This window comes from Hydra viridissima, unplaced genomic scaffold (genome assembly GCF_058129835.1).
Source record: "Hydra viridissima isolate aposymbiotic clone 2 unplaced genomic scaffold, HvirCarnegie_v1 scaffold_1, whole genome shotgun sequence".
NCBI lineage: Eukaryota > Metazoa > Cnidaria > Hydrozoa > Anthoathecata > Hydridae > Hydra > Hydra viridissima.
In genome coordinates, this window is record NW_028324300.1 from 23,406,921 (window position 1) to 23,433,697 (window position 26,777).

The 26,777-nt window shown below is 28.7% G+C and overlaps 2 protein-coding genes, 1 long non-coding RNA gene and 1 pseudogene across 5 annotated transcripts in view; 2 read left to right on the forward strand and 2 right to left on the reverse strand.

Annotated features, from left to right (window-relative positions):
- LOC145183507 (uncharacterized) overlaps positions 1–6,313 on the forward strand; it is a 297,046-nt gene extending 290,733 nt beyond the window's left edge. For both annotated transcript variants that reach the window (XM_090076576.1, XM_090076575.1), the window contains 3 exons: positions 6–71; positions 2,051–2,083; positions 5,603–6,313. In XM_090076576.1, coding sequence (XP_089932702.1) covers positions 6–71; positions 2,051–2,083; positions 5,603–6,162 — 659 coding nt within the window. In that variant the 3' untranslated portion in view covers positions 6,163–6,313. The remainder of the gene's footprint in view (positions 1–5; positions 72–2,050; positions 2,084–5,602) is intronic.
- LOC149893981 (uncharacterized) overlaps positions 1–26,777 on the reverse strand; it is a 152,750-nt pseudogene that overhangs the window by 34,758 nt on the left and 91,215 nt on the right.
- LOC149893982 (uncharacterized) lies at positions 15,810–17,371 on the reverse strand. The gene is made up of 3 exons (XR_016449143.1): positions 17,127–17,371; positions 16,450–16,504; positions 15,810–16,291 (listed from the first exon to the last, which is right to left on the reverse strand). It is a non-coding gene; the product is annotated as an uncharacterized LOC149893982 (long non-coding RNA).
- The window catches only part of LOC145192050 (uncharacterized), a 50,906-nt gene continuing 42,864 nt past the window's right edge, over positions 18,736–26,777 (forward strand). For both annotated transcript variants that reach the window (XM_090076565.1, XM_090076566.1), the window contains exons 1-2: positions 18,736–18,944; positions 21,249–21,679. In XM_090076565.1, coding sequence (XP_089932691.1) covers positions 21,259–21,679 — 421 coding nt within the window. In that variant the 5' untranslated portion in view covers positions 18,736–18,944; positions 21,249–21,258. The remainder of the gene's footprint in view (positions 18,945–21,248; positions 21,680–26,777) is intronic.

Genomic DNA, 26,777 nt, shown 5'->3' on the forward strand with positions numbered 1-26,777 from the left:
TATAGTGAAATTACAGCGATTTTCCTTTTTTTCAAATGAAAAAAGAAAACCATTGCTTCATGCTGTGCTTGGTAAGTTGGTTGTTTAAGTTAAAGAATTTGTAATATTACATTTAAATATGTGGACTGTTTTTGTAAAATTAAAAGTATCAATCGACTGAAAAAAAAAACAGCAAAAGAATGATGGCCATCAGAAACAATATTTAAAACAGATAAGAGACTAAAAAGTATACCAATCAATATCATAAATTAAGATAAATTATTAAATATTTAAAACATGTTTCTCATAGAAAATTTAAAAAATGTAAAATAAAAAAGGTTGAAACATTTACAAAGTTTTTTCTTTTTTGTTAACATTTTTTTTGTTTTCATGTGAACAGGGACATAATGTAATAAGAATCAACTTAGTTTGATTTCAAATAAATGAATGGAATTGTAAAGTTTTGCAAACGGTTGATTTAAATAGTTTTTTCTATCTACAACTCAATATTTCCGGAAGAACATCCTAAAAATATTTTTTATGTGGTTAATAAAATCATAAAGTAACTATACAAAGTTAAGTTCATAGTTTGGCAGATTTGATTGAACTAGTGAACCTAGCTGATTGGCAACCTTTTGTTAGGAAATATTTTAATTGGTTAGAAATCAATTTCTGTCACAAGTACAGATAGTTCCTTCCAAAACAAAAAGGGCTTTGTTATTCAGTTAACTTGATGTAGTTAACTTAAAAAGACTTATATACGTATAAGAGGTAGGTAGCGTTCGAAAGTTATATTGTTCCTTTAGAACTTTATTGTTTTTGACCTTAAAATATCAATTTTGACTTTTCAACATCATCATAAGACCATAACATAATTAAAATATGGAAAAAATGTGGATTTCTTATCATTGAGAAATGAGCATTGATTACTTGAACCAAAAAATATTGTTTTACGAATTTCACTTTTTGAGTTTTAGCTAAGCACAGAATAAGTTATTTAAAAATATTTCTCCTCGTACTTGTTTTCATTTCTCATCAAACAAGAAGTTTTTTACTTAAATTAAAATTAAAAAACTCCCAGTGTTAGGTAATTAAATTTTAAATAACTTATATAAAGTTGTACAAAGTGAGAGTATACATTTATTTTACTCTTAAGTTAAATATTTTTCAGTGTTAATTTACAAAATTTAAATAATTTATCCTCCTTTAAAATAACAATTCTCTAGATATTTAAGATAACTCACTTGGTAATAAGTCATTTTTAAAAAAATATATTGACCAGCATTTGCAACAAATGCTCCTTTAAAAATTTCAGACATGAACATAACATATCTGTTAATTTTATTTATATGCATATCATTTTAAAAATGATAGGTATCGGTTTTTTGCTTCTAGATTCTTTAATATATGTCAAAATTAATAAAATAATAAAAAGTATTAATTTTTAAAAAATAGATTAACGTAAGCGTTTAAACGGTATGCACAGTTTAAAGGTAGTTTTATTGTTTTATACCATAAATAATTTAACACCAATATTTCACTTTATTACACTACCAGAACATTTTTTTTTATCTTAAAAAATCCAATTTTGACTTTTCAAGATTACAAGACCATAAAATTATTAAAATATGCAAAAAAATGTGGATTCCTTATTACTAGAGAATGAGTATTGATATGTATATGATGAATAACATTCCTTTTTGATCTTTATTTGGAAAAAGACCTAAATAAGAGGCAGAAGGCGTTTTAAAGTTTTGAAATTGCAAAGAAATTTTATTGCTTTTTACCATACCATTAATAAAAACACCAGCTTTGATTTTTCAACATGGTTACAAGACAATAACATAATCAAAATTTGGAAAAAAATGTTGATTCCTTATCACTAGAGAATGAATATTGATTGCTGGAGCCAAAAAATATAAATTTACAAGTTTCACTTTTTGTGCTTTTGCTGAGCCACAGGATAAACGACCTAAATTTATTTCCCCTTCTGTTTTTTTGTTTTCATTTCTGATTAAATAAGAAGTTTTCTTAAAATAAAATTGCATAAATTGTGATTTTTACTTTTTAGACTTTGTACCAAAAGGTGTTCATCCATATAGAAGTAAGAATTATTTATAATTTTAATTTGTTTAGGGAAGGTTTTACGTGATCAAAGCTTTGAAAATGCGATTGCTTTTCTTTTCGAGAACATTTCATCGGTTTGTTCCCGCGCCACAAATTTAAAATTATTGATGAATTCGACTACTTTTCTTCTCTCGTTTGCTATTGAGCATTTCTAGCTAAAAATGATCTACTTTCTATAAAAACACGGGAAAAAATTTCTTTTGAAGAAAGTTTCAATAACTGAAAGGTAATAGTGAAAATTTTTATGACATGAGTTTTTTCGGTCTGTTTTGCTAAGAAAATGACTCTCATGATTTTCAGTATGTTATAGAGATTCAGTATTTTAGTAATTGTAGTGTAAATGATGTTATTATCAGTTGCGTTTGTTACTTAGGTGGATTGTTTTATCTGTTTTATTTGTTAGCCTCGTTTTTATGATAAACTTTTAATTTTAACATATTTTTTATTTCCTGAGTTTTTGTTTTCAGTGTCAGTTTTATTAATTTGTTAAATTTTTAGAAATAGTTCTTAGTTATCAATTTACTAGGGATCAATAGGTTAGAAAAGTGTATAAGACAATAGTAAATCTTTATATTAAAAAAAATTTATTTTCCTTGTAAAATTGAAATCGTAAAAATTAATTGAAGTGTTGCTCGTGTGGTTTGACTTGAAAAGAGTAAATTTTATGCTTTCACTGATCCGTTGAAATTCTTTGTGAAAATTAGTTTTCAATGTGATAAAAGCATCTCAGAATTTTAAAAATAGAATCATTTATACTTGTGTTTTACTTTACTAGCCTTCGAAAATCGACTTCGATCGGCCAAACAAGTAGATCAACTCAGCGGTTGTTACACCCAAATAACCTCTTATTCATGTTTTATGTAAACTCTTTTGTGTAAACAATTCTCACTCTCTCTAAAACACCCCTCCCCCACCCACCTCCTATTCATCTTTAAAGCTTTACGGAAATATCTCTTTTTAGTATATTAAAGAGGAAGAAAAAAATTAAAAAAAATCAATTTAGAAATACTTTAATTAATGTCAAGAATTGATAAAATTGAATGTAATAGGATTTTCAAAGTTGTCATTTGATCACATCGATCTTTTGTGGCAGCAGCAGCATGAAAATCCCTGTTTTTTATGTCTCAGAGAATATTTTTAATCCCTCATTTCTTGGAATTTACACTGTTAAAAAAAGTATAAAAACTTTATTGACGTTCTTACTTTTAAGAATTGTCTTGAGATGCTCTAAATAATCTCAGGAGAACTGAGAATAATTAAAGCGTACCATGACAAATAGAGCAAAGACAACAATTGCTAACTGTAGTTCCATATTCCAAGTTCGAGTTATCAATTACAACTAAACCCTCACTCTAGTTGAGTTTTCAATAAACTCTGTACGCAAACTGCCGTTTTTCAAACAAGAGCATCGCTGCAAGAGTTGAGTTGCTTCATCGATGAAAATCGCCAGTCACATCAACTTCCGTTTAGTTATTCAAGATAACAGCAATAGAATGAGGTTTTAAGCTTAATTTTATATAAAAAGACATTCTTAATATTTTAAGAAATAACGCTGATGATGATATAGAAATTGAGATCATTTACTTAACTACTTTAGTACATGTATAACTAAAGATATAATAAATAATACAAAATATCAACTAGTTTTGTAGCTACCTAGAGCATATTGGTTTTGTGTCCAAGGAACAACTCCATCTACTATATTGCTGTAGACTTCTAGTTTATACATATTATAGAACTTTCTATTTTTATGTTTAACAACAGAAATATATACAGTTAAGGATAAATATACATGAAATGAATGTAAATAAAATAAAGAAAAAAATAATTTGTCACAGTTTTAAAGAATTCAGCAAAGCCAATTTATGGCAAACCGCAAGAATAACTAAGTATTTAATATTAACATTATATGATTTACCAGCTATATATAAACTAAATTTTATTTGACAAAAACAAATGGGTTTTTGTGTGCTTCTTATGACAGATGAAATAATATATGGCATGAAAAACGAAAACATGAAATATTCGGCCACATTTTGCAAGATAATTGTAAACTTGAATAACTTTTTACAAGGTTTTACATCATCAAATGAATTATAAAAAATTCCATTAGAAAATACACCTACTCAAAAATAATGCATAGAGTAATATATATTATGGAGCTTATAGAGTAGTCAAGGCAAAAAATAGCGACATATCGGAAAAAATACTCAAAAAATACACAAAAATATGTCTGGTGAATGAAGGACCAAGGAGTTGAATGAAACCAGGCCTTGACAAAAAGTTTTATTTAAGCTTTTTTATATTTCGTTATACTTTTTTTAGTCATTTTTAAAATATCTTTACTGGTCCATTTTATTATTGACGGAACTTTGTTTACACGAAAAAAGTTCCCAAATTTACAAATGTTTATCTTGGAAAAATGATGTAAATCTTTTCGTGCCGACAACTAACTTCCTTTACCTGGTGCTAACTTGTTTAGTAATTAGTCAACGCGTGAAGTAGTTAGTTTATCCTGAACAGTCTTATTACTATAAAAGTTTAAACTAATACTTCGTGATCAGAATTTCTGTTTTAAAACTGTGGGCAGCCATTTTAATAGATTTTTTTGTTGACGCGTGAAAATTTAGAGTTTGTCGGAAACTCGCATGACTTGCTGATTTCTGCGGCCTCTTTGATGTAAAACAATAGATTGCACGTCCATCTCTTACACGTCCATGCTATTAGTTAGGATTTTAGGGAAAAAGCGATAACAAGTTCACTTTTAATCTTAACACAGTTAATACAATGATTTTTTGTTTCTTTACCTAAAGTTATAACTTTGAAAAGTTTTAATTTTTTAGTTGGTCACATTAAATTGAGTTTTCGATTTTTTTCTCCTCAAAACTAGTTTTAAAAAAGTTGACCATTAAAGAAATGGGTTCATACACGGTACTTTTCGTTTAAAACTTTAAAAATTTAATTTCCTACCGTTTTCACAAATTTATTCCACTGTTACTGATATACTTTTCATTTAGTTTTAAACATCTTTCGTTGCTACAGCAAAGAAATAGAAATTGAAAGTGTTTTTATTTCAGTTTGAAGGTAAATTATTTTTGTTTCAAAAATCTCGCGCGACTTTTAAATAAAGTTGAGCGCTCTTTTTATGCTTTTGACCAAGCTTTTGATTGGCTGATTTAATATTCGTATTTTTATTGGTTGGAGCGCAGCCAAAGTTTGAAAACAGCGTACGACAAGTTTCAATAAATATTTCAGTTTTGTAATTCGTAAAGTATTTATTTGTTTAATAAATATTTAATAAATAAAAGTTTTTTTTGAATTGATTTGTGATCATTTGGAGTGTTTTAATTTCTTAGATAAAGAAGATAATATCTGTTTTATATTTATCAAACACGATATTGTGTTTTCAAGTTTTTGAAAATTTGATTTTCTTGAATAACTATTGTTGCAAATAAATAATTATTAGTTATATCATTAATATGTTATTATCATTCAGTTAAAAATCAAAAGATGTTCATGGAATGCTTATTTGAAGCGCAGGCATCGATAACAGAGGATATGAAAAGGTCAATCGATAAACAACTATGGGAGATTGATATATTCGATGGAAAAACTGCTCATGAAGTTTCACATGAGAAATATTTCATGGAGAAATTTTTAGACGCAGGATGCAAGTTGAATGAATTAAATGTTGAGAAAAATATTTTATCTGAAGATGAAAAAAAACTTATCATTTTCTGTTCGACCAACATTCGCGGTGTCTACTTATTTCATCCAGTGAAGATCGATGAATGGACACCGAAGCATAAGATTGAATGGTTGGAGATAAACATCATGGGTACTTTTGTATCAAAGAACGAGTTCGAAGGTTTCGTCCTCCCATGGATTCGACTCGCTGAAGAATTAACTCTTCATCTTCACGACGATACGAAGTTCATCGACGACATTTGTGAATGGCTTCGTGGTTCGAACTTCAAGAAGTTAAAGATCTGGTACCGCGGAAAATCTTTTTATGACATTGAAGTGTTTAAGTTAAGCAATACGAAAAATGTTTAATATGTTAAATAAAAAATAAATAGATATGTAAATATGAAAAAGGTAAAATACAAGAAAGTTTATCTACCCAGAAGGCATTGGACGTCCTTAAACGTCCAAGGTTAGATAAGGACATCTAATGCCTACTGAGTAACATCGAAGAGTTGAAAAAGTTGATTTGAGTGTAAAAAGATGCCTACATAGCTCGAGTGTCATTGAGTTTGTCACAAAAATTTGGCAGACTGGATTAAATAATTCAAAGATGTTTTAATGAGAAGATTTGGTGAAAAGTCACAGATGGCTCAAAAACACCAAAGCGAAGATCTGTTATAATATTAAAACTTAGTTTTAAGAAAAACCTACCAATACTAAAAGAAAAAAAAAACACAATTTATGCTTATAAAAGTCTTTCACAAGCAAAGTAAATATGAATGGCATGGGCTGCAATTGTCTCCACAGTAGGGTGTTTTAATGTTATCTTCGATAATATTAAAACACCCTACTGTGGAGAATATTTTTAATATTATCGAAGAGTTTAAAGACACACGAAAAAATGTTTAAAATGTTAAATAAAAAATAAATACAACTACAAATATGTAAAAAGTATATGTAATACAAGAAAGTTTTTATAACATCAAAGAGTTGAAAAAGTTGAAATGATACGAAATACTTTTGATTGTTTAAATATTTTTAACATGTTAAAGAAAAATGTAAAATGTATAAATAATGCAAGAATTATATATGATGTAAAATATTTAGTAAATTTAAAAAGAAAACAAATTTCTTTTAAAATATGAAATGTGAACAAAAAGGGAAAGATTTTTCTTTTTTTTTTGAAGTTTTTGTTGCGAATATTTGTTCTTTGTTAAAACTGAAAGAATTTTTTTAAATACTGCAAAAATCAATGAAATATAATAAAATGATAATAATTTAATGTTATAATAATAGAAATATAAAAAAAAATTGTTTGTTTTATTGTTGAGATAGCTCTCAAAGAGGCGTAGACATAATCTAGTTTTTAGGAGGTTGAGAATGACGTTGAATGAGGATGATTTGTAAAAAGTTACTGTAGTCAGAGCTAACCTAATCCCGCCCTGACCCCTAACTGCCCTCTTCCTACTTCCTACTAACCCTTTTTTTGGTCATTTTCTTAATATAATGAGAGGAAAGACTTACATACATACATACATACAAACATACATACATACATACATACATACATACATACATACATACATACATACATACATACATACATACATACATACATACATACATACATACATACATACATACATACATACATACATACATACATACATACATACATACATACATACATACATACATACATACATACATACATACATACATACATACATACATACATACATACATACATACATACATACATACATACATACATACATACATACATACATACATACATACATACATACATACATACATACATACATACATACATACATACATGCATGCATACATACATGCATGCATGCATGCATGCATGCATACATACATGCATACATACATGCATGCATGCATACAAACATGCATACATACATACATACATATATACATATGTACACACATTTCATTAACTTTATACCTGCACTTTAAAAGAATTTCACTTCCATCTTTTAACTACGTATTCTAAAATTAATATCTTTTTTTTTTTTGTTTCTTTCATAAATTAGATCGGTATTTTTTAAATGTTTTTAAACTCTGAAAATCCTCTAGTGAAAGAGTTCTCAGAATCAAGTTTTCACTGCTCACTGTGTTTTAATAATATGGCACATTTGCAAAAGGCCTCCTTATTCTACATTTTGTTGGTCTACTACTTGTTTTTACTGTCAATTATTATTTTGTTTAATATCATTATTGACTGACTGGGTAAAACACCCAGTGTTTGCTGATTTTTTCGACCAAGTCCCATATACAAATTGTTTTCTTACTCGTTTATAAATTATCGATCTCAAAATTTGATCGTATAAAGAGAAGATTGCTCTTTACGAATGACCATCGACAATAAAGAAAAGAACTATACCCCCGAAAATAAAAAACGGCGGCCACAGGCATGTTTTTCAAGTTTGCACCCCACGTTTTGGAAGTTCCGCCAGCGCTCACCTATACGTTTTTATTTTTTTTTTAATACATTCTTTTGGTCGGTTTTGACTTAAAAGTATTTAAAATTTATAAAGATAAATAAAAGAATGATATCTAAAAATTGGTATACATTTGTATGCTTTACAGATAAAAGTTTGTAAAGTTGCTTATATAGTTTCACCAGCTCAAACTAAGGAATGTCCGGGTCTCAATAGGCACCGAACGAGAATCAACCTGAACGGGTATCGGACAACAATAAAAGCTGAAAATAACTTTATTGAAACTCTGTTTACCCGAACGAGTATTACCCGATAGCGCCGATAAAATCGGGTAGTTAAAGCATTTCATACCAGACCTGACTCAATCTTTCGGGTCAATTAAGTAATCGGTACCCAAATGTTATTGATACTATTGGTACCCAAACTCAATTACCCGTTAAGATAATAGTTCTTGAACGATTCTGTCGTGTATTCTTTGAAAAAGGTCCATTTTGGTCCAATAGGTCTAACGGTTCTGTCAGGTATTCTGTGAAAAAGGTCCATTTTTTTCAAAAATAATTGATATTTCTAAAAAAATTAATGGAAGTAGAATATAATCATAATATCACAACAATCATATTTTCACTCAGCCTTTTAGCAGTTCAGATCCAGATAAACTGCCTCCCCATGAAAGCGAAGCCGAATAAACAGGTGATACATTGTTTAGTATAATTAGTTTATTTTTCTTTGCCTAGTGCCAGTACATTAATTCACAAAGTGCTAATTACCTTCAAGCATTGATGAAAGTTGCAAAGAGACAAGAGATAATGGGAAGCATTCAAAGTTATTGTTAATGTTAATGATGATGTTTTTGTTTAATTTTAATGATATGATTAACTATTTTGCCTAATTTTTATTAAATTTGTCATCTTCGATGGCCGCTTAAAACTGATGCCCGTACTTAAGGAAGTGAGGAAGGAGCACGACAGAAACGCTCCATAACTTGGCAGTATTTCCGGTAACCAACTGAATTTGAAAAAGGAGCTTATCAACTGTTCATAATGTGAATAATTAAAAGAAATGAGAGGGAATTGTTGCGAATAATTCCAAAAATGAAAATAGATGTAAATATTAGGACATAAATTCAGTAAAAAGTCTGACCATCTGCCCTTAAAATCTTTTTGTCCATCAAAGTCTAACTTTTTAAGTTTTCTTTTATATTTTTTAGACCAAAATACGCCAAGTTCTTGAAAGCCAAATTCAAAGAAGCTAAGTTCAGTCTCCAGAAATTAGCCAAGGATCCTGAAGAAGCTGTCAAAGAGTTCTTGTCAAGTTTGTTCCGCAAAAGTGGGGAAGAAGACCAGGAGATTAAACCATTCCTCGTCGATAACAGCCTTCGGCACTTAAAATTTGGATGCTTCTCTTTGAGCTTCATCCATCCAAAGAAGCAGAAGAAGAGCGCGGGTAAATTAAACGGAGAATCTTTTCTCTATGAAAATTATGTTGAGGCAGTTTCTGCATGGATGGGAAAGCCAATGCAGTTCTGGGTGACGAAACGGAACGTCAATCCAATTCTTTTCAAAGCTGCTTTCGCTATCCTGAACATTCCTGCAAGTTCAGCATCCTCTGAGTACTTGTTCAGCACTGTCAGCATGACAGTCACGAAGGGAAGAAATTGCGTGGATCCTCTACAGACTGAAGAACTGCTTTTCATCAAGAGCAACTACTCTCAAGTGAGACAAATATCGCTCAAATTCTGCTCAGAAACCAAAAGCCCTTCATCAATTTCAAATCAGGAGTCAGATGATGACATCTAGGAAGCCCTGTTGCTGCATGTAATGTTATGAACATGTAAGCCATTTTTTAAAACTTAATTCAGATGTCATTCAATTTATTTCTTGCTAAGAAACTCATGAAAACAGTCTCCGAATCAGTACATCTCCAAACTTTAAATGTTTATTTTGCAATCAGATAAAAATTCTAGTGTAAAAATCCTATTCTTGTCAGTGTTTTGTTTCTATGATGATAAGGCAAATAATTTGTTTAGAAAGTCAAATTTTGGTACTAAAACTGCATTTATTTTTACATCATTTAACTTCTTTCATCTAACTTCAAAAATCAGCAACAACAACATCTGCAAAAGAAACCTGCGGGGGGCGTTCTAGTTTATAAAATTTTAAAGTCAAAATTGATGTTGATGCACTTTTAAAATCACAAACAAAAAAAATACAACTTTGATGAGAAAGCCCCAAAACCAGACTTAGGAAAATTAAGAATAAATCAAAAAAAAACAATCCGATTAAAAATAACCATTAAAATTGATTATTAATGTAACTTGTGTATTGTATAACAATTTATTAGTGATCTGTTTTATAATGAAAATTCCACTTTTGAATATATTCGTGTATTTTATTACAAATGTGAATTTGTTAAAACTCAAATTATCATTTTATTTTAACGTTTTTATAAACCATTATAAACCCTAAAGTGTTTTATTTTACGTTTTTTTAAACTCTAAAATACCCAAATCAGCGTAAAATGCCTAAAAAAAGTCCATTAGCGTTAAAAAAATTTGTCAAAGCACTTTAAAAAAAATCGACAAAATATTAATATGGTGCAAAGATTCTGGAGCAATTTCATAGGGCGATTGTAAAGTGTTTATGAAGCGAAGAGTTTTTGATTAGATTTATGAAAATCACATCCAAATTGCATGCGGATTTTTCCTCCGTGATGATGTAAAAAAATTCCTTTTTAGAAGAGATTTTTTTCTGCTAACTTTGTAAGTTCACGTGAAGCAGTCTTCGTCCATGTAACAAGTATGATTTTTCTTTTACTGTGTACAATGTAAAAAGAGTTTTTTTAAACACTAAACTTTACCCGGTTGATAAAATAATATAATATAGTATAATATAGTAAAATATAATATATAATGATACAATGAAATATGTTATAATAGACTATATAATGATATAATATAGTATATCTTAAAATAATTGAATATAATATAGTGTAATAAAATGTAATATAATATAATGTAATGTAATATAATAGAGTATTAAGTTTATAATAAAGTTATAAACTTGTTTTTATATAACGTACAAATGATATAATATATTAATTTATAATATATAACACGCAATAATATAATATGGTATAAAACATAATCATATATAATATAATCCAAATTCATATTGTTATACAATATGAATTTGGATTATATTATATATGATTATGTAATAAAATATAACGAAATGTAAGATAATATAATTTAATTAAACATAGTATATAATACAATATTATAATATTATATGATACAATATGATAAAATATAAACCAATATAAAGCAACACAATGAGTTCAATAAAATATTTTAAGCATAACATATTCAATTCATCATTTAAACTTTTTCTTAAAACAATGAATCTTTAAAAGTGAATTTTTGTAGAGACACTTTAAAGCCCTTTTTTCTATTCAAATTCATTGGACAATTGCCTTTATAACCTTTTTCACTGAATTTAAAATGTCAATTAGATGCAAAGAGTTATAAAGACGATTATAAATGTGTCCATTAAAACTTAAAGCGTTAAGTTTTAATGCATGCATTTATAGCCGTTTATAACCAAAAATTGATAACCATTTACAAACATGCAGAGTGTTAAATACAGTGTGTCCAGAAAGTTTACACAAGTACAAGTTTTTTATGATATCGGTTTAGTTTTTTAATAATAAAATTGTCAAAGCAAAAAATTTTTTTAAAACCTTTTTTTTTATTAATAGAGTAAGAGTTCCTCTTTTTAGTGAGAAAGATGTTACTCAACAAAGAAATACTCAACAAACTTAACATTACTTAACAAAGACAAAGGCTCATATATCGCCATTAAAAAACCTTATGACTGTAAAAGACCGCCTAAAACAGTTGAAATGGTGCCGAGAAAGAATCATCTGATCTGTTGAAGAATGGTCGCGGGTAATTTTTAGTGATGAAGTTAAATAAGTTTACAATGTTTTAATAAGTTTACAAGGAAGGTGGAGACTCAACTGGAATATGGGGATGTATTTCTCACAATGCTTCAAAGTCTCATTAACATATATATACCGGAAGAATCACAAAAAGCTACAAAGATGCTCTGGAAAAGTGTTTAAAATAGTCAACAACATTGTTTTCTGGAAGAAGCAAAAATTGAATATTCAGCAGGATAGCGCCATACTTCATACTGCGCATTCTATTCAAGGCTGGTTCAATGAGAAAGGCTACATTATTATTCCTTGGTGAGCTCAATTGCCTGATTTAAATCCTATTGATCATGTATGTAGTTGGACTGACGGAAAATATGAGAAATATAATTTCAGTTGAAAATCTTAAACAACAGTTATTAAAGATTTGGACAGAATCGTCAAAAGATTGTTGCATGAGGTTGTTGAATCCACGCCTTATGGCATCCAATTATGCATAAAAGCAAAAGTTGACTACTTTAAATGTTAATTTTTCTTTTTTTTATAAAACTCTTTCGAGTGAATTCAATTTGTATAAATTAAATGGCTAGTTTTTGTAAAACCAATTTTATAGTTTATCTTGTTCTTGTTCTTGTTTATATATATATATATATATATATATATATATATATATATATATATATATATATATATATATATATATATATATATATATATATATATATATATATATATATATGAGACACTGTGTATGTAGCATTTGACCAGGAATTCATACAAAATTTTTGCATCTAGCTTCAAATTTTTCAAAAATATCTTTTTAATTCTACCTTTATATCTTTAACTTTTTCTTAACATAGAAAAAAAAAACGTTTTAATTGCTAAGATTATTCAAGTTCTAGTAATAATGTATAGTTGTACAAAATAAAATTTTACTAGGTATGTAGCAGTCACTTTTGTTGTCTGAAATCGGAGGCAAAAAAAAGTAAAATGTTTCACTGGAAAAACACATTTGATTGATAATATTTGCATGATAACAATTCTTAATTTTTGTTTATTTATTTTCAATGTAAAACAAATGTATAAAACCACCCCGTACCACGTGGGATGATTGCTCAGAGTTATAACACAGTAAAATAAAAATTACTTAAAATTACTCTTTCTTTTTTAGTTGTCTGTTACCATGACATCTAAGTATACAGTTCAAAAAATCAAAATATTGAAAAAGCAGAACATAATTGGGATGTAATAACTTTTGTTAGATGTCGGTAAAAATGTTTGATAGCATTGGTAATATCAATGCGTTTAAACCTCAGAATTAACGCCTAGAATGTTGAAGGTGTGCCAGTTTGGAATGTATTTCGATTAATAACTTCTGAAATATTCAACAAAAACGGAAAAATCTGTGTAAAATTTGATCAATTGATAGATCAAATCGATGGCTTCGTGCCACCCTCTGGAATGATAACGAGTGCAAATTTATGATCAGTTAGAAGTTTACTTCAAAAGTTGGTTTGATTTCAAGAAATGGAGACAACTATGGGAATGAAGATGAGTAATAATATTTTTCCACCAAATTCTCTGGGATTTTAAAATATAAGGTATATAGTTAGAAGTATAAAGTTATTATTCTTTTTGTTAAAGCTTTGTGAAATTCAAGTCCGCATTTAGTCTTGTCTCTATTGTGGTTGAAAATAGGGCCGTTTGCAGTTTTGCCGTTTTTTAAAAATATTCAACGTACTTGTAACCACTTATTACCCTATTCCCACTAACTCCAAATCGCGCTTCTACATGTTTGTTTTTAATAATTTCGGTTTAAGTGAGAGAAGCCTTAGGTTTATAGACTTTCTTTTATTAAGCTTTTTTAGCAGAGGACCGGTATTTTTATTTTTCAAACTTTAATATCTAATAACTCCAATTATATTCTTTCATATTTTAAAATACCGTGGTTTTAACCGACTTTGAATGTGCCGGCTGGGATGAGGAATACTTTTACTTTAAAATGAGTTTTACTTTAAAATGAGTTTTACTTTACAATAAGTTTTAGGGAAACTATTTACTATTAAAGTCTTGTATAAACGACAACATTTCTTCAAGTTATGCATTTTAAAGACTTAATTTTGGAATGAGGATAGGGGAGACTGGGAGTTTAGTTTTAATTGCTCAATGGAAAGCTGTCGTAGTAATGGAAGGGATTAAGAACTATAAATGTCATTTCCGTGCAACTCATCATCTGGCCAAATAATTTTTTCTTAGTTCAATGGTTTTGTATATTGACACGTTTCATATATTTTTTAAATTTTCTAACAAACAAAAAAATTGTCATTGCAAACCGTCCAAAGAAACCACACTTGAAGAAAAAACCTTTTTTTTTCGTAGTTGGTAATTCAAGAACATGCCTCAAGAAAATGCCTTTATGAAACTTTAATACAACACCCTTTTAAGTTAACTCTACACCTTAAACTTAATTTGCAACGACAAGTCATGAGACCAGACCCTGAAAACTTCTACTATTTATAGCTGAACAGATATCATTTGCCAAAATTAGTTCATCAATAAAACTGTTTCAACGAAAAAATACTCAATTTTAGTGAAAATAATGTACATGTTGTTATAAATAGTAATATATAATAATGTACGTGTTGTTATATATAATAATGTGCGTGTTATGTATAGTACAGAAAAAAAATAGCTTTAAAGAAGCACTATAAATATAAAGATTAAATATGAAGATTTTTAGTTTTGGATATATAGTTAATAAAAAAACTGGATGTGCGTTAAAATGTAGTGGAAATTTGTATAACTATGCGTTCATGCCATTCAATTTAAAAAAATGAAATATCCTAAAAAAAGAAGAGAGAAAAAAACGCATTCACGTGACATTTACATTTTACTTCTCCGAATTATGTTCATAACCATGTTTATTTTCCTGTTATGTTTTTTCAAAAACCGGCTTATTTAAGTTGTTAATTTTACATCAGTAACTGATTAAATAGTTTTTTACTATTTGTATTACAGCCTATTTCCAGTTAAAAAAATAATATAGGATTAGTAGCCACCAGGTTATAGATAAAACTGGGGAGGTGCAAGTGTTTACCAAAAGTACAGTATTCATGAAACATGAAATATTTTTAAGCTCAACATATTAAACAGTGAAATGATATCGGTTAAATGTCCTTTTAATAAAAAGTTTTTGTAAAATGGTGGTCAACTGTCTTTTAACCAAGCTCGTTGGGGACTGGAGAGGTGTAATCTGTTTGGGCATAAAATTGTTCACCGTTCATAATAGAGAACAAATAACGTCTTCGTTAATACCATAAACAATTTAATCAGGTATTAAATGAATTAATTGTTCAAACCCTAGATAATATTTCGAGTTCAGTAATTCACAAACGTCCTAAACGGGGAAAACTTTTAAAGATTAATTTCATAAATTTGGTTAGTTTTAAAAAAGTTTTTCTATGACGTTTGGACCAGAAAGGGTGGCTGTATCTCCAACGTCTCGGACGCCGTTTACAATCTTACAAAATATTCATTATAACGGATCAGTATGTATTAATCAGTTAACTACAATTTATTTTGTAACTTTTTAACAATTTTTTTTTTTGATTCGATAACGTAAAACAATAATTTAATTCTTTGATATTAAACATTACCTCAGAATAAACCTAAGGTTGTTTTGATGTCTTGTTTACTCAGACATGTAATTGATCTGATCGGTTGTTTTGCATGCCGTTTGGAGCGCATGCGCTTTACGGTCGTTTGAATATAAACTATTCTATAAAATTTATAGTGACGAGTGATACTTTATAAGATATGTTTACTAAAAAACTTTTAAAGTGAAAAACAATACCAAAAAAGGTTTGTGTTGATTTTAATTTTTGCAAATATTTTACAAAACAAAAAAAGATTTATGTTGATTTTCATTTTCTCAAGCAATTTATATAAACTGTAAATTTAATTGTAATAAACTAATATTTATATTTTAATATAAACAAATGCAGGGGTGGGCTGGAGCCGGCTCGGTCCGGCTCACGCGAGCCGGTTGTTAAAATTTTTGAAACTCGGCGAGCCGCTTGTTAAACTAAATCCTAAAACCAAAAATAAGCCATTTTAATAGTATGTTTATGCAAAATATGCACATCGCGCTGATGTGCCACACACTCGCAAACATGTCATGTGCGCAACACAATACACACATCATATGCGTACGTAAAATACGAAGTGCTTGGCTCTTGCTTACATTTACCTTTTTTTTTTTTAAATAATAGCGAGCCGGCTGTTCAAAATTTGGCAGCTCACCCCTGAACAAATGTAAATTTAATTATAATAAACTACTATTTATATTTTAATATAAACGAAATGTAAATTTAATTATAATAAACTACTATTTATATTTAATATAAACGAAATGTAAATTTAATTATAATAAACTACTATTTATATTTTAATATAAACGAAATGTAAATTTAATTATAATAAACTACTATTTATATTTTAATATAAACGAAATGTAAATTTAATTATAATAAACTAATATTTATATTTTAATATAAACGAAATGTAAATTTAATTATAATAAACTACTATTTATATTTTAATATAAACGAAATGTAAATTTAATTATAATAAACTACTATTTATATTTTAATATAAACGAAGTGTAAATTTAATTATAATAAACTAATATTTATATTTTAATATAAACGAAATGTAAATTTAATTATAATAAACTACTATTTATATTTTAATATAAACGAAATGTAAATTTAATTATAATAAACTACTATTTATATTTTAATATAAACGAAATGTAAATTTAATTATAATAAACTACTATTTATATTTTAATATAAACGAAATGTAAATTTAGTTATAATAAACTAATACCAATATTTTTGTTAACAATATAAATAGCTTCAGTACCTAATGTATTGTAGAACAATCATGGATCACATATTTACAAATATACACATATGGATCATTTGTTTTAGAAGTGTTTTCTGTGTTATTTAGTATTTGCAAACGCGCGTAAGTTTCATCGAGGAATCCCTCTTTTTTATGTGCCACTTTAAGTCAACATCTGTGCAACTTGCTGCATTATTTTTGAATAAAGTAAAAAAATAAAGCGACTTTTCAAAAACAAAATTTAAAGAAACTTAAACTTTAAAAAAAAACATTTTCTAATTTGAAACAACCGATAAATGTTTTGAAAAGATTGCAGGTTAAAAAAAAAACTAAAAATTGGTTTAAATCATGCTTACTTGAAAACTATCTTAGAAATTAAAATCAATAACACAATACTCGTCAATTATTAAATGAAAAGGAGGAACACTTCTAAAAACTCCCATGTTTTCAAAGGTTAAAACTTCTGTACAGTTGTAACTGTACAGAAGCTATTTTAACATCTTGTATACTTCTATTTTTACATCTATATTTCTGTAATCATACATCTTCTTTATTTCTTCTTTTCTTAGTAATTTTTTAAACAAACAGCTAAACACTTTTAAATTTTGGTGCTTTAAGGGTTAAAAAATGAATCTACCAGACAACTACTACTAATACTAATACTACTAACAAATGTAGGATTAATTGGAAAAATAAAATTTCAGCAACAACAAATAAAAAAGTTAAATGAGAATTACTTCCTTAAAGTTAATTTGGTTTCTCTGGTTTAAGAGTACAAATGATGAGCAGTTTATTTGATTTTTTTCTTTTTTGTTCTCAATCTTTTTTTTTTTCTTTCTTTCTTTTTTCTCTTTCTTTCTAAAAGTTTTTTCTTTTTTTAGAGAGAGAATCACAAAGTTGTTGTCACATCATTTGTAACATCATCACAAGCTTATATGAACGCAAACATAACACTTAAAATCAATGCATTTTGTTTACTTGAATTGAAAGATGAAGCTGCAATAAACAACAAGATGATATGTTATTACAAAACTTTGCGCTCTCCTACATATAACTCACAAAAAGTGATAAGACTGCGTAACAAAAAAGTCGTTTTTACTTTTTCCAAAAATTTGCTCTCAGGCGATTGGCCTAAGAAACAGACGATGGTTGAAATGTTTCTAAAGTTTAAGAACTTAAGAATATAAATTTTTAAAAAGTATGTGGAACAATTTTTTAGAAATTGTAATTTAAAGCATCTTGTGAGCCAACAAAATTTGGTCTAAAAACCGGCCGTTAAACACCACTGCTTTCATAAATTTTTATATTCATACATTAATTAACTGCTTTCATTATACTTAATTCATGTATTAGATTCACACCGGGAGCAGTTTTAAACTTCAGTATAAAAGAAAATTTTCAACATTCTAAATTTCATTTTATGTTATTCTGTCTTTACTTTTTTAATTTAGCATCAAAAAGCTGCCTTTTCAGTTATTCTTAATTTGCGCACATTTAAATTTCGAGATTTTTTTACGAAATAATAGTTCACATATTACGTGAACTTTGTTTTCCAATAGGATCAATTACAATCTTTTAACAAATTATGTTACGTTAGCTTTTGACTTCTATTTTTTGTAGCATGGGTACAATGAAAGCACTGTTTCGCTTCATGTAAACAACAGTGCGAACATTGAGCTGTCATTCAAGCTGTCACTCAAGCTGTCACACGAATGCAGGAGTTTTGGGAGTGACTTGTCACTACAAAAAATCTGAACAGAAAATTTGGTTAGTACAGTACAAGATCACTTCAAGCTCTTTGCGTTTTTTCCTTGAGCATAGTTAATTATCGAGAAGGTAGGCATCTAGTTTTATCAAATGTCATTTTAAAAATAAATTGCGCATTTTCTAGTTTAAGATTAGTGTAAGGGACGTGTAATTTTTTTCAATTAAAAACAGACTCATTTAAAATAAATAAAGTTCGCAAAAATAACGAAAGTTTGCTTGGAGTTTTTACTGTATGAGAAAAAATGTAACAGTAATAATAATAATAAGTGTAATGAAATATTTAGAAGGAATCAGTTTCAAAAGATTTTCTTATTTGAAATAATATGAGTATGATAATAAACTAGTAAATTAATTGGTTATAGTGTCAGTTATCTCAGGTATTTTTATTTGCACCTGGAATTTCTTTCTTTTATGTTGTTATTATTATTATTATTATTATTATTTATTATTATTATTATTATTATTATTATTATTATTATTATTATTATTATTATTATTATTATTATTATTATTATTATTATTATTATTATTATTATTATTATTATTATTATTATTATTATTATTATTATTATTATTATTATTATTATTATTATTATTATTATTATTATTATTATTATTATTATTATTATTATTATTATTATTATTATTATTATTATTATTATTATTATTATTATTGTTTTTACCTTTATATCTACATAAATCCAAAAGAAACAAATCCGCTTAAAAAGCGTGAATGAATTGAAGTCATTAGAAACATTTCCTTTCACATAACGGAAGTCATCAAAAATAAAAACTTCATTTTTCATTTTTATTTTAAATTTAATGATTTTCTATTTCAATGCTGTTGTTGTCGCGCAGCGGTTGAAAGTCGAAAGTTTAGTAGAATAAAACTTTGTGTATAATACTTTTTTTATTCGTTGAACCCAAATTTGACATTAATTACAATATTCAATATTGCAGATACAAAACATAAGTTTGTCATAAGATGATAAAAAAAAGAAAGTTATTCACCCGAAGCCCGGAAATTCCCCTGAATTGCAAATGCAGATTTTCGACGTTTCGTTTTCAATAAAATTATAACAGTTTGCTTTAAATGTAAGCATAAACTGAAGTTTTATTTTAAAAGTTTCAAAAAAATTATGTTGTATCATATTTTTCTGATTCTACAAAAAAGAGATTTCTTTACAAAAAAGGACAAAAGCTCAACTTGAAATATTTGTTTCTGACCTCCATTGATATTCAAAGTAATGAGTTTTGGGAAAAAATTCGAATTATTACTAAAAACATGTTTCGAATTTTTCATTAGTCACGGTAATGGAAATATACTAGGATAAAAAGTGTAGGGAAACTTTTTAATTTTCCCTACACTTATTAGTGTTTTATGAGTATTTTTTTTTTTATGACCCATTTGAAGTTTGTTACCAGATTAAAACGAGAGTGCACCAAAACAAGTTATTTTATTTCAAACTTGAATCATTAACATATTTGTATAAAACGTGTAATGGTTCACAAAAAAATTGCACGTAAGCAAAATCAAAACTTTTTAACCAATAGAGTTTCTCGTAAAAATCAGAGTCGTGGAAATCCAATTCATTTCATGAAAATGAGAGTGAGAAGTAATTCACTTGAAATCTTAAGATAGGAACGGAAATGGTTGTGAAAGAAAAGGGAAAGCGACATTTTTTTGTTCCACAATTTCAACTAAAAATGAGGTTAAGGAAGGTTCTTTACGATTAAATCGCATGCATGGCAGTTGAAAACAATTTTCCAAAACCATATTTTATTACGACAATATGGGAATAGTAATGAAAGAGAAACGGAGTTTCATTTTAATTGCGAGAGGGAATGGGAAAGTTTGCAATAATGAGAGGGAATGTCATTTTTGTGCAGCTTCGTACTTTGTACCAACCAATAAATACAAGTGTTAAAAGCCAAAAAACAAATTTCATCGTTTTTATCTCGAAAACTTTATAATCGCATCATATCGGATTATTATCAAAATTTTAAGTTCGTCAATGCTACTTATACCTCGATTGCATGTTTCAAAATATACAAAAATTTCAGAATATTTTATAACAGCAACTTTGAATATTTAAAAGGGAATACTTAATTCAAGAGAACTTTTATATTGCACGACCGATTCTTTTTTCTTCTGCAGCACATGAATGTTGAACTGAAAAAAAAAAGTTTGTGAAATTATTTTTCTTGTTGCTTTGTTTAGTTAAACTTTCTTTTCTTTTTGACTTCACGTTAATTTAAGTCAACAACGCTTTGTAAATAACGTGTTAAGACTGCACATATTTTCATTAGGGTTTAAAACTTTTATTTAGAGATGTTTAATTGAAATATAACTGTTTTCTTATATTTTTCCAGAAGACTCAAAATGACTGCAGAAAACGAAGAATGGGACGTGATGATTTCATATAATTGGAACACGGGAAAAGAATACGCAAATGATTTATACAAAGTTTTGACCGAAAACCGTTATAAGGTTTGGATCGATCAAAAGAATATGGCTGGTGATTTAAATAGTGAAATGGCAAAAGGTGTTGCAAACTCCAAAATTATATTGTTACTTATTTCAGAAGAATACAAGAATTCACCTAACTGTGAAAAAGAATACACGCATGCAGATCACTGCAAGAAAATAATCATACCTATATATGTTGAGAATTATAAGCCTCCTCTTTCTTCCAAACTAGCTATCATCATTTCAGGGAAGATATATTATGAACTATATGAAAATAAGGGGAAAAAATTGAATGAGATATTAAAAGCAATCCAGAAACTTATTGGAAAAAGAGGTACGTAAAAGTATTTAAAAAAATTTTTTTTCTAAACTATTTTCCTAGTTAATTTATTTTATTATTACAATCTAATTCCATTTTTTTTCTTCTCAACACTTGTAGGAAACTTAATCAATTTCTTGGTTTTACATTGAATACACCTTTTATCATTAAGTTACATTCAATGATGAATTGTGTAGGCGAGCGCGCTCTCCTCCGTGTATGTTTTCTTTTGTGTTTCTTTTTTGCTTCCAATTCTCGTCATCTAGAACAGTTAAATTTTAAAGCGAAAAATCTAGAGCGGTTGTAACAGGAGAGCATTCTTTTGGTATTGTATCAATAAGTATTGAAATAACCCATAATATATGTCAAAGTCTATTGCAGGTCAGGAGTTGTTTCCTACATTCTAACTTATTTCTGTAAGTAAGAACTTTTTTACAAAAATAAGAAGCTGAATATGGCTTTATTTAGAATATAGGAAGCAACTAAGGTTCTAAGGTTCTTTTTCGTGACACAATCCTGAACTAATGTTTATATAGGCAAAAGAATATATGTTAAACATGTTAAATTACGTCACCCTCCTTACTTTTTCGTTCAGCTGACTGCTTCTCCTTTTTTTAAACATGGCAAGAAACAATATTTTTTTCGAAATCTATCAAAATATTTTTTAAAATAAAATGCTTCATGCAAATGATGCAACTGACCTCACCATTTTATGGATCTACATGCGCAAACAAAATGTATTTTTTATCCACACAAATACCTTTAAAAACATTTACCTTTAAAAGAGTTGTGATTTTCATTCCAATGACTTTTCACAATTTGTAAAATTATTGAATAAGCAAAATTCTTGTAAGTGAATTTTGTGCTCTTCTATCTCAGCCAAAAATGTTTGAAAATCTCCAATAAAATTTTTACTTCGAATAATCTTTGTAAGTAACGTTTTCTGAAAAAGCGTTTATTTAAATCTAGGAACCTCGATTTATCTTCCTTTCATATATTATCTTATTAGAATTATATCTCGTGACATTTGGTGAGGGTATAGTTGGAAAACAAACTTTTGTTACACGGAAAATCAGAAATTTTCAGCCTCAGATTTCGCTAGAATCAAATTACAATAAATAAATAATTGTTCTTCTAACCCAGTGGGCACAAGAACATTTTGAAAACGTTTTTTAATGATTTTTTGAACGTCCATATAAAAAACGGTGACCGGACGTTTTCCTAAAAACGTTTTTTAAACGTTTTTTAAGGTATCACGAAAACGTTTTTTTATGGGTATTTATTGTGTAAATGAAACGTTTTAACCTTTTCAAGGATTATCCTAAATACATTTATTTATGTATAGGATATTTCAGTAAATAACTTATGTTATGCTAAAAAATAATCTTTTGCAAACGAAAATTTAGGAGCAACAGTCTAGATCCCGATAATTTAATAAATTTCTAAAAGTTTAATTTCCTGTTTATTTATAATATAAGCATACAAAAAAAAAAGCTTACATTTATAAAAAAGCCTACAAAAACGTAATAAAATAATTGTTATGCTATTCTGTCAAGAGCTCTCTTCAAATGATCATCGACCGAATTTCGTTGTATGTGACACCAGTGTTTCTAAAAACAAAAATACTATAGAAATCTTTCATGGATTCCAACTAGCACTAATAAAGGGTGTTACTTGAACACACATTTATACTCATGGTAAATTCTAGACTTTACTTTTAGTTTATTTAACAATTTTTTTAACCTTGTTATAATTTGATTATGTAATAAAATAAAAAAAAATCTGTTAAAAGCGTTCCTCATATCAATAAATTCAAGTGATGCTTCTTGGGTAGTTTTTTAAACTTGATGAAAAAAACTTCATATATTATTTATTAACGTTGGAAATACTTTCAAACTTGACAAAAAATATTTATTTACATAAAATGCTTAACAAAACCAGATGACATTCTTTGATAAACTTATATTCAGCAACTTTTTGCACTTTAATAATAGGACTTGCTTCTCTTATGTGCAAATAACTGTGACATGTTGCACTGTTTCATTCAAATATAAATAGAAATAGCTTCATACATTTATTAAGGAATTTATTTATATAATATTTTTAGCTCAAACATACCTTACATTCATTTGCCTGTAACTATGTCTGGACCTTTGATACTGTAATATCCGTGTTCGGCATAATAGACACATGCCTTGTATTGTTAGCACTTTTACTGGGAATAAAAAACATGGCGGTTAGCACGCCTTAGCTTATGTTGTATTCAGTTCGTGATTCAACACCATCATCAAATATTACATGGTACCAGAAGTAAACCTGTGTTTAAAATAAAATGGAACAACTTAGACCATTAGAGGCAATGAATTTAAATGGCAATGTTTCAGAAAACTGGAGAAAATGGAAGCAGAGATGGAATCTTTATAGAATAGCTTCAGGAGTCAATGACAAAAATGAAGATATTCAATGTGCCACTTTCCTTCACATGATTGGCGAAGACGCTTTAAGAGTATATGACACATTCATCTTCACAATCGAAGAAAAAGACAAATTAACACCTTTAGTTCAAAAGTTTGAATGTTATTTCAACCCAAAAAAAACATAACTTATGAACGATATTTATTTAATACATGTATCCAAGATAGCAGACTATTTACTGACTTCTTGATTGATTTACAAAATAAAGCTAAAACATGCGAGTTTGGAACCCTCGAAGAAAGCCTTATACGAGACAGAGTAGTCTGTGGTATCGACTCTAAAGCTGCCAGAGAAAGACTACTTCAAGACACTGAGCTCACTCTAGAAAAAACAATCAGTTTTATGAGAGCATATGAAACATCAAAAATACAACTAAAAGCCCTTGAAAATACAATCCAGGCAGATTCCATAAACAAACATGGAAACAGAACTAAATTCAACTCCCTAAAGATCGATAAACCCTTACAAAAACCTTGCTATTACTGTGGATCACAACATACTTCCTCGTATTGCCCAGCATATGGCCTAAAGTGCACAGCATGTGGAAAACTAAACCATTTTGCCAATGTATGTAGATCCAAAACCAATCGCTTTAATACTAATACTGTAGACCAAGTTGATCAAAAGGAAGTTAACCTCAACGTTGCAGAGCTATATATTTATCATGTTGCAGCATCGATGGAATGTGCTGACGATTTAACAGCAAATATTACAGTTAACAACAAAAATATAACATTTAAATTAGATACTGGAGCCCAATGTAATGTCATTCCATACAACGTCTACAACTCTATTCCTAGAAGACCTCCTCTCAAAAAAACAATAACCAGACTAAAATCATATGGAGGAAACAATATTCCTGTACTAGGAACTTGCAATCTAACTGTTGAAAATAATAACATTTCACGAGTGTGCCAGTTTTTTCTTGTATCTCTATCCAATGTAAAACCACTTCTTGGTCTAAGTTCCTGCAAATCTCTTGAAATACTAAACATTAACAATGTTGAAATTGATAAAGCTAACATTTTAAAACATTATGGTGACGTTTTCACTGGTCTTGGTTTAGTTAAAGGAAACTATCACATCGCAGTTGCTGAAAATGCAATCCCAGTCATTCATGCACCAAGGAAAGTACCAATGACTATCCTTCCTAAACTTAAAAGCACACTTGACCGTTTAGTTAAAGCCACAGTGATCTCAAAAATTTCTAAACCGACACCTTGGGTACACTCATTGGTCATCATAGAAAAAAAAGATGGATCTTTAAGATTATGCATTGATCCGAAAGAACTAAACAAGTCTGTTTTAAGACAATACAAAACCACTCCATCTACAGAAGAAATCTCTAGCAAACTTTGCGGCAACAAAGTTTTCACTGTTATAGACATGGCTGATTGCTATTGGCATATAAAATTAGATGAACCTTCTTCAGAGCTATGCACATTTAACACTCCATATGGCAGATACAAATTCAACCGCATGCCATTCGGCATATCATGCGCATCTGATGCTGCACAGGAGATGATTGAACTTAATTTTGGTGATATCCCAAATGTTTTGGCTATCCACGATGATTTGATTATTGCAGCTAAAACAGATACAGAGCATGATACAATTTTCCAAGAAATCCTACAACGAGCTCGTGAGAGAAACATCAGATTCAACCTAAAGAAAATACAATTTCGAGTATCTGAGGTCAAGTATCTTGGCAACATAATCAGCCATGAAGGCATAAGAATTGATCCTGAAAAAACTAAAGCCATATCTGCATACCCATTACCTACATGTCAAGCAGATTTGCAACGGCTCTTAGGAATGGTCAACTATCTGCGACAATTCATCTCAAATATGTCAGAGATAACTGCTCCCCTTCGCCAGCTGCTTAAAAAAGACATACTCTGGTCATGGAACCATGAACATACCAGTGCTATAGAAAAAATTAAACAGATTCTTTCATCTTCTCCTGTACTCTCATTCTTTGACACTTCAAAAGATGTCCAGATTCAGGTAGACGCATCTTCACATGGATTAGGAGCCTGTATTATGCAAGAAGGTCACCCGATCAGCTATACTTCCCGTAGTTTAACCACAGCAGAACAGAGATATGCCCAAATAGAGAAAGAACTTTTAGCAATAGTTTTTGCTTGTGAACGTTTTAACCAATATACCTATGGGCGACAGGTCTCCATAGAAAGTGATCACAAACCTCTTGAATATATCTTGCACAAGCCGCTGTCAGAAGCACCACCTCGCATACAAAGATTTCTGATAAGACTTCAAAAATATCAAGTTGTAGTAAAATATGTTCCAGGTAAAGATCTACACATTGCTGATTTATCACGTGCCCACCTCAACATTTTTGACGAGGATGATAGCCTAAATGAGGACTGCAACGTTATGATCCACACTTTAGTTCAAAATTTGCCAATATCAACAAATAGACTAAAGCAATTGCAGCACGACACTAAACTTGACCCTGCGCTCTCTCAAATAACAAACTATATAACTTATGGTTGGCCCCTACACCAACAAATGCTTTGCGGTGAAGAAAAGAAATATTGGAACATCAGAAACAACTTACACATAGCAGAGGGAATAATTCTAAAAGAAAATAAAATAGTCATACCAACCGCTATGA